The sequence below is a fragment of the Sesamum indicum genome, linkage group LG4 (assembly GCF_000512975.1).
Source record: "Sesamum indicum cultivar Zhongzhi No. 13 linkage group LG4, S_indicum_v1.0, whole genome shotgun sequence".
NCBI lineage: Eukaryota > Viridiplantae > Streptophyta > Magnoliopsida > Lamiales > Pedaliaceae > Sesamum > Sesamum indicum.
In genome coordinates, this window is record NC_026148.1 from 8,714,207 (window position 1) to 8,729,516 (window position 15,310).

Here is a 15,310-nt window from a genome sequence, read left to right on the forward strand (position 1 = left end):
AGAATACTAACAAAATCAGATAGGTTGTAAAGTATATTGTAAATAAATCAAGTTGAGCCAAACAATTTACTCCACAGATTATCTTGTATTGAGATTGAACTGTATCTGAACTTAATTCAGTGTTTGATAGTCTAGGGGCCGAGGTCTGAATGATGCAGATTAGTCAAAGGTCTTCCTAGAGACTAGATTTAACTAAATAAGTCTTAAGCAAAGATGAATATGTTTTGCCAGTGAATGCATGAGACAGTGCATATGTGAGTGTATCTCCCTGTCTCTAAGATAGAGATTAAACAGGTATAAATAACAATTAATCAAGAGAAAGACAGATATTAAGGATTATGATAAGACCCAAAACTACACAAGAATATCTCATGTTCCTAACATAACTAAATATCCTAACCAGCAAGAGGGATTAAAAAGAAGGAAAAACAAAATGAAAAAAGAAATCTACCCGTAATTCTTTGAGATCATGAAATCTTCTGCAAACTTTATCAGGTCACAATATCAGCCAGTTTTAACTTCAACTTCAAGTTACCAGCTTGAACTACTAGTTCTTCTTTGGATAGATCCAACTTCAAAACTGTTGCTTTCTTATTCAGAGAAGGCACATTCACCAGGTCCCCAACCTTTGGAAGTTCAAGCTTCTTATCTGCAATTTGCAAAAATGACAACACCGAAATGAAAAAGTATGAGATATATTAGATGCCGCTAGTGCATCTTAGGGATGCCTTGGCCCCTCTTTTATGTAGCTAGTGGGTTTGCTCCCTTCATTAATAAATCTTAACGCCTAATCAGAAAATTTAAGAGCATGAAGGTAAATAGGAATAACAGGACTCTCAAAAAGAGTGGTAGGTTAATAAAGAATATCAGGCTTCTGTTAAGAAGTCAACTACCTGTAATTGATGGCTTGGCATTATCCATGGAGCATGCAGTGTCAGTCACTGGAGAAATTCCATTTTTTTCTGCAGGAGCATGTAGATGAATGGATGTCGAATTCGGCCTATCCTTATCTGCTTTTATTTGCTTGGATGGTTGAATACGAACTGATCGAGATTCCCGCACTTTCTTATGAGTGATGGAACGTGCTGAGGCTGCTGCTCCGGATATTTCTTGCATCATCCTGTATCTTTCCTCCATGCCATGTTCCATCAATCTCTTTCTGGTCAAGAGTAGACTCTGGTGAAGTTTCCTGGAGAGCCTGAACCAAAAAGAATTTATTACTGCACTCACACTAATCAAGTTTGGGCAAAGTGTATTTCCAATGACTACCAGTCACCTAAACCTCTTAATGGAGGTTCAGTTACCATACAGATTAATGAAAGCAAATCAGAATCACATTGCTTCTGATACTATATTGAGTGATACCTCTGCAACACAACAAATGGTGACTTACCATATGACTGCATATGGTATCTAGAGTACTGTCCATCAAAAACCTTGAGTATATTTTGTGAAAGCAAAAAGAAACTCACCTCATGTAGTGCTGAGCCTCATGGATCTTATTATGATAATCCTGCTTAAATCTCTCCATATCAACTATCACCTGCACTAATTGCAAAAGAATTTGTCAGACTAAAGTTGAATGTGATTGACAAACTGAAGTATTAAAATCAGGGATAATTGTGAATAATTTACTCAAAGCTAAACATACTGACTCACAATTATGGACATTCAACTACAAAACTATTTGATTGTAAGAGTTTTACTCAATTCTTTCTTGTAAGAGCTAGAGTTTTGCCAAGTGTCAACTGTCAAGTGAGGGTAATCAGTAGTGGAGAAATGAAAGTTCACTTGCATACGCATACAAAGAATTCCCAAATCACAACCTTTAATCAAGGCTTCTTTGAATTCTTCAGCATTGTGAATGGAAAATATCTTACCTCTTAAAGAAAGAAGTTAAATATATTTAGTGATCCAGAGGCATCTTTACAGGCGACCAATCTTGATATGCACATATCAAAGACATTACCTCGTTGATTTCCGCGCTAGCTGCTCCATATAGTTCACGCGCATTATCCAAAATTTCAACAGGCAGTCCAAGCCTCTCAGCGATATTGATTGCATTTGAACGTCCTAAAGTTAGAAAACAAGTACCGCTAGCAAGAGATTCTTTAAAATATAAATGTAGAAAGCAAGAACACAGATCATGGCCCAACACCAGAAGCCAACAAAACCAAAACAAGATGTGCACAAGTAGAAAAATAAGTGCCTGCAAGATGCTCAGAAATGCTTCTCAAAGAGGAATTTACATGAAAAAAATTTCATTCTACTAACAGGAACCAGCTTCAGCAAGATAACAAAGGAAATAACATACCACAAGAACTATTCAATAGTTGTATATTTTCAGAATCAAAACTCAGCATAACATCTAATCTACCCAACAACCAATAAGTTGCCAAAAACAAGCAAAAACCTGGTACTCCCCAAAGGATCCTGTAGGTAGGCTTCAAGTTCACTTCATCAAACTCCATACAAGCATTTTCAAAGGCATTGTTGCTGTCATAGTTAAAGTAAACCCTTCACTTAATTATGCAATTCATGATATATCATCTAAAAATTTTCATCTTTACATTATATACCTGTATTTGAGAGTTTTGAGTTCTCCATGATGTGTAGTTGCTATTGTCAACCAGGCACCACCATCAGCAAAAGACTCCAGCAATGACATTCCCAGGGCAGCTCCTTCTAATGGATTTGTTCCAGCACCTACCTAAAATATGTTGATCAGGATTACTAATTTGGTGGTATCATATCACCAGATTCCCTTTCCGATGTACCAATTCTTTTGTTAAAATAACTTAAATCCACTTTTTATATCCAAGACTGCAATATGATAATATTTGTGATATATATATATATATATATATATGTACATGAAGAATGCTTTTAACTGAAGTACTAGTCAACACATTAAACTGCAGAACATAAATCTAAAATTCCATACCTCATCCAAGAGTACCAATGACAGACTAGTTGACAGGGACCTGATTTCCTGCAAGGTTTAGAGAAGGAACACAAAGATATGACTCCGATCAAAATCAGCAAAACAGTCAAGGGACATGATACAAACAAATTGGCTAAGAGGAAGCAGTATATATTTGTATTCATCAAACTACTTCACTATCAAAACATTTCTGATCTTTAAATAGTTATAGACAACTCTGCTACATGAATACCCAGAAATAATTCAATAAAAACCCTAGTAACTTCTAGGCTCCAGCTTCAGATAAAACATTAAAAACCATGGAGTCCGGATTATCACTTGCTCATCCAGTTATAGGTGAAGATAAAAGACTCTTTTGCGGCTGCAGTTATATGACACATTAAAGCAGGAAGTTGTCAACTTACACTAATTTGTTTCAGATGGCCAGAAAAGGTGGACAGCGATTGAGATAGAGATTGCTCATCGCCAATATCAGCAAGTACAAAATCAAACCAGGGAATCCTTGCTGGTTCTGAAGCCAAGACATATAGACCTGTAATATTTCTTATTAAAATTGTGGGAAAATGTACTTGATGCAAAACCAGGTTCCATAGGAGAAACATTTATTCAGGGCTATCTCGAATTTTTTATTTTGCGTTGGGCCCTTTTTCTCTACATCAAATTTTTCAACCAGTGATCTGTGTCCTCTCACTAAATAGATAAAGACCCTCAGAAGCAATTCTCCTACTATTTATCTACCACTCTACCTTGACCAGCTCAGGACCCACAAAACAATAAGAACGCTGTTTGTTCAGTAATGTGACAGACTTTGGAACCCATTCCCATCAAATTATTATGGAATATGGCTTATCAAATTATGAAGTCATGTATGCTGCTTATTCTTTTTTTTTTTTTTTTTTTTTTTTTTTAAGTATGCATTCACTGACCCACTGCAGCTACAGCATGAATGCATGACCAGGAAATCCACAGCTTAACGTTGAATTCTCTACAGTAGCAAAAAGTGCATGAGAGGATAACATTGTTCGATGAATCTAAATAAACAAATCATCATTGCAGTTTCTGGATATAATAATTTCTGGTGAAGACCTGATACAGAAGCAAATTTCAATAAGTTGAGGAAAATAAAACATATATGTGAAACCTGATTTTGCCATCATAGCAGCCAACCCAACTGTCTTCAGGCAAATGGTTTTGCCTCCAGTATTAGGGCCAGTTATAACAAGAACTCTATTATTCTGTGCAATAAATATGTCAAAAGGGACTGGAAGAGCTTGTTTCAGCGTAGCAACCTGAAAACAACATAGATCTCATTCTCCAATATTGTATATATATACAAAATTCTGCATTGACTCACGCTAATAAAATTTTACCTGCATTTGCAATGAGTTCAAATTTTTTTCTTCTTCCCCCTTTGCAAGTCCTCGTAGCTGTTTTCTCCTCCTCATTTCCTGGCAAAATTTATAATCTTCAGAAAAATTAACAAAATTTCAAAAGATTGAGTTTGAATATGAAAATATGTGTGACGATAGCTTAATGAAGTAATAACTATACCTAACAATACCTTTACGTCCTAAATAGTTAATACGAACTGAAGACCTACATGCTAACATTCATAAAATGGACTCGGCAGCAAGCTCAACAGATACATACCAACTGAACCTTTGATGCACTTAGTCATATAAACAAAGCAGAAACTAAATGAAAACGAAAAGGAAAAAGAGTCAACAAGTGGGAATTTCAGCCTTCAGCTCCAAGTTTTCCTTCTCTGCTAAAGAACCATGTGAAAATTCGAAGTTCCATGTAGCACGCAAAGATCAACAGAGGGAATGTTTTCAGGTCTACTCTCTTTAAGTATGTATCAGCAGTATCACCAAATGTGGATATAAAAATGAAGTGTGACTCACAGCATTCGCATTACTGAGATCCTTCATGGCCATTTGCAGATTTATACGATGCCGTTGAAGCAATAATGGATGATAAGCTTTAGGCAAATATAAAGTCCACTTATTCCCAGTCAGTTGTGGTACTGTTGAGATTTTGTCCTCTCCAGAAGCTTCATCGTTAATAATGCCATCTTCATCTTGTTGTAAATACAGATCCGGACATGAACCCTCAAAGGAAAGACTATATCGTGCTCTAGCATTGATCTGTATCACACCATGTAAAATATGAATCTCAAGCTTCATGTATGTACAACAATAATGTGCTGATAAATAACTCCAGCCCCATTACATGTGCTGATCTCCAATCATCAATTCAAAGAGAGCAGTTGACTTGGCATTTGAAGAAAACCTTGAAAAATCAGGTCACATAATCTTAGGTGCTATCTTGAAACAAATATACATCTAGAATAAGATTTTAACATTCTGAGATATTCTTTTTCCGGACACAAAAAACACATGGCAACTTTGCCAGTGTCATCAATTTTTATGTTGGAGAGTTATTTAAGCATATCATTCTCATTGCAAAAGAACCAGCATTAGGATCAGACCCGGTGATGGGACAAAAACTAATTTCCACCACAAAATAGTTGGTGGGTAGCATTCAGAAAAATATAAGCTAGAACTTAGAAGTGGGTTCCTTAAAGTGTACCATGTCTATCTGAATCATGATGCTGAACACATTTTCAATTTCATCAAGATCCACTTGCATCTGTACAAGAAATAGAAAATAAAATTAGATGGTCTATTTTTAAGTTCAGATAGAGGAAAAGTGCAATATGTCAACAAAATTGTCAAAACCTTCTTGGTAATCTTTAAGAGCACCTCAGCTTCAGCCTTTGCTGCAGATGCTCTTGCTTGTTGCAGCTCATCATTTAGTGGAACAGCAGAGACTGGTTCAACAACGCTTCCTACACCTGAATCACTACAGTGAAGTATTATTACTCTCAGGAAAATTTTCATTAGAAGGATTGGAGTTCAAATAACTCATATTGAATCTTTGAGAGTAACAAGAATATCAAGATTATACATCACAGTACACCAGAGTAACAGATAAAAACATGTGAATAAAAATGCTGCACAATATACGATGCAATGCCTTATCCAGGACGCCTCATCCAAAAATAATGATACAACAGAAGTTGAAAAAGATTAAACCTATGTCTTTCCACATATGGCACTTCAGATAAACGTGAAGATATGTAATAAAGTTTTACTGAAGCATCATAATTAGTTTGAGATTGATAGATGGGATCATCATGGATAGCGTGGCTCTGGAGCAACTTAAGAGTCCTTGAATTCCTTGTAAAGTTTTAACTATCAAGGAATGCAAACTCTAACTGAATCCTCATCTTTGCAATAAATTCGCATCATAACCAACATGACCTTAGAGGCCATTGACAAGAATGAAATATAAAGCATGTACAGCAAACAGTCCCCTAGTCCCATCTTCTGCGCTATGAAGTCAAAACTTCAAAGAATTCTATGCACCTTGCCAGCAACAGTCCCTCAAAAGCTGGGCGCATCCTAGCGCCCGACTTTATGCACCATCTGCCATCAAGATTACATATTTCCTGTACAGTCAAAAAGAAAATTATCAACGTATTAACATACTATGACCATAAATAAATTACGAGATTTTACTTTTATACTTGTAAATGTACAGGAAAACAAAACAAAAGATATATATATATTATATGTAAAGGGAATAACGCACCAGAGTTGATGTTTCTTTTGTTTCATTTCTGATCATGCTTTCCATCAACTGGTACAACTGAATAAGGAAGACAACAAATGGGTGGGAATCAGCATTCCAAGATAGACCCTGCCAACTTCATATGCAAATCTATAGAGCCAGTCACACACACTGAATTCATGCAGCCATGCCTGATATCCTGATTTTATCCGTCAAAATCAAATTAAAATAGTCAACCTAAAATAATATAGTTTTACCTTTCTCTCAAGAAAACGAACTTGATCACGCGCATGTCTCAAGTTTGAACTCTGAACAGGAAATATTTATAAATCAAACTGAAAATAAAATAGAACAACCAAATTGAAGTTTGTAAATTGATAATAATTGCAAGAACCAACCGCTGAATCTTTTACTGAGCCATCTTCATCTACCAATTGTTCTATAAATTTAATCAAAGGCTGACTTATAACTAATTCCATAATCTGCAATTCAATTAATAGATGATAAGAAATAAGACAATCAACAGAAAGTTCTATTAATCATTCCAATAACTATCATACCATTTCTGATAGAGGCATAAACCTCCTAAACCAATCTGAATCGTCCTTTATCGCAGCTTTGACATTTAACTGCAATGCATCTGCAAATTGCAGAAGGGTTACGAGTGCCATTGCTTCACTCCCACTCACAGGGAATCCCCTGCGAGCACATTTTATGCCAGATTCCACCTTCAACAAATGATAGGAACTGTTTTATTAACCATCCATTCAGATCTATATTTATGATAGAGGAAAGTAAAATGGAAAAGAAATCATCACATTTTCCTTCTGAACAAAAAAAGTATCTAGGTTAAAAGTCTTCTAGTTGTGATTGACAATCGTGAACAAAGAGATGAAGTTGACTTGTCGACTAATAAACATCCAGTGCAGTTGTATTTCTACAAGGTCCGAAGAAAGTATATTTCATGCACCAAGAGCTATTTACACTGAGGGTGAGGGATCACAGCAAAAACCAGGATAAACTTCTTCATACCAAAGAAACATCGATGCCAGAAAACTCCATCATGGCACCATATTTCTGCATCTCCACAGCCGCACTAGTCTCCTCCAGTAGCCTTACGCTATCTTCATATGCTTTATCCAGATTCCATAGTTGCTCCTGCACATACGAAATAGCAATATAGAACAGGATGCTCTAGTTAAAATTTTAATGTTCTAGTTGCTAAAATACAATGACAAGTTGTACAATCTTCTAACAAACTCATAATATTGATATTTTGACATGATAAAACTTCAATTTATATAACATTTTGGATGATGTTTAATCTAAATATTTGTATATAAAACTAACTAAACCACTCGCTAATGCATTCAGAAAACAGCAAACAATTATGTTATTGAGCAAGATATCAAAACCAACGCATTACCTACAAAATTAGGGAGTATATATAAATATATACATATATATTGCGGTATGTTTGTGTACTAAGCATCCATCCATAATATTGGACTCTCATGACAGTATTGTTGCAAGTTAAGTTATTGGTATTAGACAGGCAACAAAACTATCAGGATTTTTCAGTCTTTCATGGAGAGAAGGTGTTCAACGGTAAAGTAATGGAATACAAACAATCATATATGTACATATAATGATGGAAATTATAGAGACCTTGACGGCTTGTTTGCCGAGTGAAGTACCGGCGAAGGAAGCGACGCAGTCACAGAGCTGATCCCACTGCAAAACTCTAAGACTGTCTAGAACTACCGACGGCTGGTGTTCATTCATGCTATAGCCGCCGGAAGCTGCTGCTACTGCCACTATACTTTTGCTGAGGAATCGAGAAGTACCGAACTGAAATTGAACAAATTGAGCGGTGGTGCAAGTGGCTGTGCTGGTGGCGGTGGTAGAACTGCCGAGAGTTGTGATCGAGAGAGAAAATTTCTGGAGATGTGGGAATGAAGGCATCGTGCATGTCCAAATGGTGAGGCTGAAGAGGAATAGAGATAAAAGGAGGGAAATGAATTTGGATTAGGCTGCCTCGCCGGAAACTCGCATTCCACCTTTTTTATTTTTATAATCAATGATTTCCTTTGCTTTTTGGTCGTTTAATTTTGTTAATATTTTCTAACGATCCACAAGATATGGGGAATTTCACTTACCTCCCCTAGACTTTGCGTGTTAGGCTGTTAGCATACATACATCTACTACAAAATGTTCAGCCATATAGGCCATGTTTACAGGCTCGTATTGAATTGATTTGTATTAGAACAATGTTATATAAAGTATCATATTTACTTGGATGGTATAAATAGCCTATTTGTTTACTTTAATGGTTTATACGAAATAATATAATTGGATAATTTGATATTTTGTTTATCTGTAAAAATAATTAAATCATAATTTTATCGAATTCCTATTGACTTGTTTGCGAGGTTGGTAAAGATTTCGAGTGGCAGACATTTTCCCCCTCTTCCAAACAAAGGATGCCGCTACAAGCACCTAAATCTATTTGAGTTAACACGTTGTTGGGCCATCATCAACGTTGCTTCTTCGGTATATGTTTTCTTGTTTCTTTTCTCGACGATATGGGGGACCGCAATTTTATGATTAAATGTGGAAAAAAGAGCACTCCAAACTTACTAACAAAAAAGAGGGAGAAGAGTTCTTACGGTTGAGTTTCAAGAAAGAGGAGGCTAATACATATTAGTGGGCGGGGCAAGAGACCTAATAGTGGGCTGCCCAAGTGCACTGTAAATGCCCCATTGGGCCTTATTAGCCACTATATTCAGAGGATCTTGTAAACATGGCGTTTAATATGTTCATTTTCATATTGCGTATTTGAAAAAATATAATTTTAGTCAGGCCTGAAAAGCATATCTACGTTGTGTTTTTACTTCCATAACTCGAGGCAGAAAAGAAAAATCGCGTAGCTGATGTGATATTCTAATATTTTCTTCACCTTCCAGTTTCATTTGTTGGAGATGCTCCTGGTTTGTTAAGTGCCTGATTATTTGGAATTCAAGGTACATTTTGTTGAATGTAGCTTTAAAATGATATTGAGATTTGCCCTGTTTTATTAAACATATGTTACTTTTCTCAATTTGAAACACTGCAGATGTAGTTATACCTTTTTGCTTTGTAGGCTTAAGTTAAATGCTGCAGGGATATCAGTTGTCCAAAATTTGATTACTGACATTCAAAAGATTTGATGCATTTGTCAATGATTCTTGATGCTGTATTTGGGTGAGAATAAAAAGTTGATCATGGCAATACTGGAATTTCATAACATGGGGAAGATGGCAGAAGAATGTGCGCAGTAAGTTGAAAATGGGCTATGCTACTCTACTGTGGGCAGGGGGGTAGGTAGATGGGAAATCAATAATGCGTTAAAACAGTCTATATGAAATTAATGGCATATATTTGACAGTCTATATGATCCCAGTCTCAATTAAAGACTTCATTCCAACTTACAAAGCAGAAGCTCATTCATATTTCTTTTCACTATGTTAGATATGTTATAACCAAGGCCGCTTTAACTCTCCTTACCACTGAAATAGAGAGGCTAACCTCATGTCCTTCAGCATGCAAATGTAAAGATGATCCGGGTTAGAAGAATCAGATTAAGCTCTTGCTTCAGGTAATCATTGATCAGAAAAACATACAATTTCCATTTCACTTAATTTTTCCCTTGTCTGATGGCACCATATTTTTTATCATATCTTGCTAATAGTTGTCAAGGATAACATCAAAAGCAAACTACCCTTCAGGCTACCACTAACAGAAACTTTCGTTCATGCGGCATTTCCAAATTGCCAAAGATAGAAACATACAAGGTAAGATAGATTTGAAGGGAAGGGCTACCACTAACAGAAACTTCAAGGTTAATTGTTTCAGTCCTCACCAAATTACCACCGAGCACCATTTTCCCTATGTATAAAACCCAAAGGCTGCAAGGTGCAGAACATCACTGCAAACAATTAGATGCCCCTTCACCGCTATGCAAAGATACATATAAAAACATTCAGTTCTTCCAATCTGACAGCATAATATAATGTTGTTAATCTGCCAATATGGAATCAAATTTCTATAGGATAAATACTGGAGGATTTAAAGCCTCCCTCCACCTTGTCTCCATCTCAAGCCTTTTGCTCAAATTAATTTAGTCATGACATTGCTCATGAGATCCAAAAATATCCTGCAATTCAGAAGTCAAATTTCAAATTGATGAATCTCAAGAGATACTAAACACAATCTAAATTTTGATGGCTGTACAAATACATGTTCATATTTCTTACTCTCCATGGCACACTACTCATGTAAACCAAAAGAAAGGACATGCATAAAACATGAAACTAATCTTGAAAAAGTAATATAACACTTTCAAGCAGGAGGAAGGACAATGTGAACGCAAGACCATTGTATCAACTTAATGTTCCACACAATCAACCAACTTAGTCCAACAAATCAGTTGAGCTTAAATAAATGGATGTTAACACAGCCAGTAACCAAAAATTATACTCTTATCACTGTTCCAAGTCTTGAGAGGTGTATCATCTTTTCCTCTATTACAGCAGAAAGATTTTAAAACCCTTAGATAAACATGAAAAAACCATTGTGAAACTCCAATTCATTTTACCTGGTGGTATAAGCTTCTAAAATTGTTTTCATAAAATCCAGGGCAGATAGAATTCAAGGCAAGGGCTACACAGAGGTAACTTCATCTGAAGGTTAGGTGATTTTCTATTGTGCAGTATTAGGACACGTATTTTGCCAGCATTAGTTTGCTCCATTTTCATCTGACAAATTACCAGACAGACCAAACAAGAGACAAGTTGACAGCACCTGGCACATGTTGACGATCAACAACCCAACCCAGCTGGATTGAGAACCTTCACAAGCAAATCTATTTCTTTTTCTTCCATTTGCTTCATTTTTCTGTTGAGTGTATCAGATTATTGTTTATGAATTGAATTATTGCAGCCACTATCAGCAATAGAATAACACCCCCTACTCTATGCTTGAATTCTTTTTGCCAAACATATCTTTTAAATGCTTCATATACAAGCGGATTTGAAGTATATCATATCAAACTTCTAGGTCGAACAGCCAAGAACCCCAACAGCTAGGGATGTTTTGTAGGAAGAAAGATAATATCAAATATTCCAAATTCAAAATAAACTTACTATCTTCTTGGGCTTGATGCAGCACCAGTTGTCCTGAAATAAGAATACAGCAATGAGTTTCTACTTAGAATCAGTCAAAAACATCAGACCGTTCTATTAAATACTAATTAGTACCTGCTTTGTTGTCTGCCAACTAAACTCATGTCAGGCCTCCCTTGAGATGCACCCTTGCTCTGAGGAAAGCCGGTTGTGTCGCAGTTCAATCCATTTCCAACTGTCAGCAGTACAGACCGCCCAGGCCTGGTTTCAGAGCCATTCAGTTCCATGTGATCCTTTGATTTGCTCAAAATTTTAACATTTGAGACTCCTTCAACAATATGAAAGGAACCACCATTCTGGCTCTGAGTTGCAGAGAACTGAGAAGGATAGTAAAGAATATTTGAAGGTTAATAGATTGCAAGCTCACAGAACTGGAGTTATCAGCATTCACAGATGAGGACTCAAGGGAGGTAACCTTTTTCAATCGGTGGGACTGTGCCATGGGAGTGACTGCTACAGAAGGCAACATTGATGAGAATGAAGATGGTGCTGCAGCAGCAGCAGCTACTTTAGCAACAGCTGCTGTAGCAGCTATGATTTCTTGTGCACCTTCTCGAAGCTGAATGTAGTCCCCCTCAATCAGAAATAACTAAACCGGGGGCAATAGAGGAGTCTTAGTATAAATAAAAAATATATATCAAAAGTTTGGGAGACAAGGAAAAAGATAGAGAGGACATACATCAGGATGACTGGCCACAAATTCATCAAGCTTGCCATACTTCTTTTTATAATCATGCCAGTGTAGAGGTGCAAGCATTTTTCCAAGTCTATTTGGAAGCTGTTTAAACACATAGCACAAATGGTCAGACATCATAACTAAATTATTTGTAGTCTACTAATTTCTTCATATCTAACAAAAACAGATCATTCAACTCACTGTTGAACTAATCCTAATCCTGCCACCAGAACCTATCGTGCGAGCTATAGAAGCCAGCAATGCTCTTTCATCCAACAGATAACTTTCCCCAGGCTTTGCAACTATATTACTTTTCTGCCCAGTGGAAACAAAGGTATCCGTCAGAACAGCACTAGAGGCACTCTTTGTGGCGGATTCAGTGAAATTTGCAGCATGCGTTGGTGCTTCGGATGAGGACACATTGATAGCAAAACTTGAATGTTCCATAATCGTGATTTTGTTGTCCAGTTCACGATCAATAACTGGATTGGGCTTCTTCTCCTGTGGCAGTATTAATTTAATATGAGCTTTCAATCTAACAACAAGAGGAGAATAACCATTGCATCTGAAGACCATAAATTGCTCGAAAGAAACATAACAAGAAGCTCATGTACAGTAGCCTGGATTTGTGGTAGCACACAATAATTTAACCTTAGTATCATTGCCTTGTTCAGGAGTATCCAGCCTAAGAGCATCATGAAACTGGGAAGAAATTTGCGGCAAGTCCTGCTGAGATTGAGTATTGTCATGGCTTTCATCTACAGAGACATGCACCTAAAAAACGTATGACAAAATCAAAAAGCTTAAGGAAATGGAAAGAAGTGGCACAAGGCAAGTTCTATAAGAATTATCTCTTTGAGCTGCCAACCTGTCCCTCTCCATTTTGCGATGGGACCACAGAGTCAGCATCTAACCCTGCACTAACCTTGTCATCTAAATAATTTGAACGAACAACTTGCCCATTTACTGTTGCTTCATATTCACCATGAGATTCAGCTCTCAACAAGTTTTCTTCAGTTTGCTCAGGATACTGGTTGTGTGCAGGCAATTGCTCGCCATCTGGCACAGCCTTGAACACAATAAAGCAAGACAGATAACAAACAATTGCAAGTTGTAAAATTGAGGAGCAGGAACAAAATGAAATATATCATTTACCTGTTGGCTTTGCCAGTTTTGAACTGATGACATTGCAGGTAAAGAATGAAAATGAGATTGTGTGACATGTGATGGGTGTGGTACACCTTGTTGGTGCATTACAAACGGATGCATCGCAGTTGGAAGGTAGGTTGGCATTCCAAATAGGTTTGAAGGAGTATATGCAACACCATGAACATGGTCGGTCTAGTAAGAAGAAAAATACATCTCAGGATGATAAGGAAATAGAAATGTGAAATACGAAGTTGATGCGGAGTACTTTCTGCATCAGGACCTGTCATAACCACAGTCTTTCCTCCTCTCTGGATCCTTTCTCAGAGGGGTGAGGAAGCATAAATTCAGATTGTACAAAATCTAGTTCAAACAAAAGAAAGAAAGAAATGACAGCACAGACTAAGTTGTATCAGTTTTTCCTCTTCCACTACAAAGTCCAGAATAAAAAAAAAAGAAATGACAGCAAGGATTGAATTTTTGTGCTAATTCAGTTATTCATCAATAAAGAGCAGAAATGATATGAAGATAAAAATGTGTCAGGGATGTGGACATGAATAGACCTCCTAACTCCAGAGAAATTTACCCAATACAGCTAAGCATTACATCAATGGAAAAAGAAAGCAGGTGGAGGCCACAAAGAGACAACGTGGAAAATAAGATTTTTCATAGTCGCTCATAATTGATCCTACGCCTCAATATTGACAACAGACGAAATCCTATAGCATGCATACGAAGAAATGACCAACAGGAAACAAGAAAAAGTGGGGCATAATTTAACCTGTGTTAATGTGCTTCCTCCAGAAGTTTCAGAATTGCCATTTTGTAGATTACCAGAGTTCACACTGGGTGGATTATTGTCATTCACCTCCGATTGGCTACCATTAATATGCCCAATTCGAGAAGCATCATTTGAATTTGCATGGGAGGCATGTGACCCATCTGAATGACTTCCACTCTTTTCTCTTATATCAGCCAATTCAAGCTGGAGCTGTTGTATATGCAGATGAAGTCTTTCCATCTCCCCAAACTGATTGAAAAATAATCAATTTAGCCTCTAGTTAAATAAAGGTCAACAATCAGATTTATAATCTGGACACCAAATTGACTATTACAGCTCAAAACACCTGTCTTTGACAACCAAGCCACAGCTGATGATACTGATCTGTTCGTTCTCGTAGTTCAGCTTGTAAAGTGTGATTAGTGGTTGAATGCAGAGCATCCATTTCCTGAGCGCGAGTTATCCAAGCTTGTGCCTCTCTTATCTGTTCGTCTTTAAAAAGGATAGTTTCTTGAGCAATCCTATGCTGAATAAAGAAAGGTAATCATTAAAGCACATTAACTTATGAAAGTGCACACCTGAAAAAATTATCTCATATTGGCAGACAAACTGCATGACCTAACATCCAACTTTGTCCAACAAAACTTCAATCAAGAGGAAGATAAAGCATTTTACCAAATTTATAGCTTAACAAGACCAAAATACAGGACCAAGACCATCAAAAGAAAGTGTAAGTTAACTACATCCACCACAGTTTAAATGAATATAATAAAATACAATTTTGAAATAGAGTATATCAAATGAGATAGTGACAGCAGAGGTGCTGCAGAAAGCTTGATAAATCAATGCCGGAAAGAAAAGGGTACACATGCATAATACAAAGAGTATAATAACATATACAAACC

At 36.7% G+C, this 15,310-nt stretch overlaps 2 protein-coding genes across 5 annotated transcripts in view; both read right to left on the reverse strand.

The window, feature by feature from the left end:
* LOC105160289 (endonuclease MutS2) lies at positions 26–8,628 on the reverse strand. The gene is made up of 20 exons (XM_011077606.2): positions 8,249–8,628; positions 7,613–7,738; positions 7,141–7,308; positions 6,979–7,062; positions 6,838–6,888; positions 6,602–6,658; positions 6,376–6,458; positions 5,686–5,809; positions 5,537–5,596; positions 4,849–5,091; positions 4,315–4,392; positions 4,086–4,233; positions 3,349–3,476; positions 2,945–2,992; positions 2,580–2,710; positions 2,414–2,496; positions 1,970–2,073; positions 1,473–1,543; positions 894–1,198; positions 26–649 (listed from the first exon to the last, which is right to left on the reverse strand). Exons 1-20 carry the CDS (start codon positions 8,543–8,545, stop codon positions 492–494), a joined length of 2,547 nt encoding a protein of 848 aa, XP_011075908.1. The 5' UTR covers positions 8,546–8,628; the 3' UTR covers positions 26–491.
* LOC105160290 overlaps positions 10,251–15,310 on the reverse strand; it is a 7,136-nt gene continuing 2,076 nt past the window's right edge. For 3 of the 4 annotated variants that reach the window (XM_020693326.1, XM_011077607.2, XM_020693325.1), the window contains exons 7-17: positions 14,752–14,931; positions 14,406–14,654; positions 13,634–13,819; positions 13,347–13,547; positions 13,130–13,252; positions 12,680–12,979; positions 12,482–12,580; positions 12,218–12,391; positions 11,878–12,119; positions 11,764–11,796; positions 10,251–10,775 (exon numbers count right to left, since the gene is read on the reverse strand). In XM_020693326.1, coding sequence (XP_020548985.1) covers position 10,775; positions 11,764–11,796; positions 11,878–12,119; positions 12,218–12,391; positions 12,482–12,580; positions 12,680–12,979; positions 13,130–13,252; positions 13,347–13,547; positions 13,634–13,819; positions 14,406–14,654; positions 14,752–14,931 — 1,788 coding nt within the window. In that variant the 3' untranslated portion in view covers positions 10,251–10,774. The remainder of the gene's footprint in view (positions 10,776–11,763; positions 11,797–11,877; positions 12,120–12,217; positions 12,392–12,481; positions 12,581–12,679; positions 12,980–13,129; positions 13,253–13,346; positions 13,548–13,633; positions 13,820–14,405; positions 14,655–14,751; positions 14,932–15,310) is intronic. The other variant, XM_020693327.1, reaches the window with a different exon arrangement.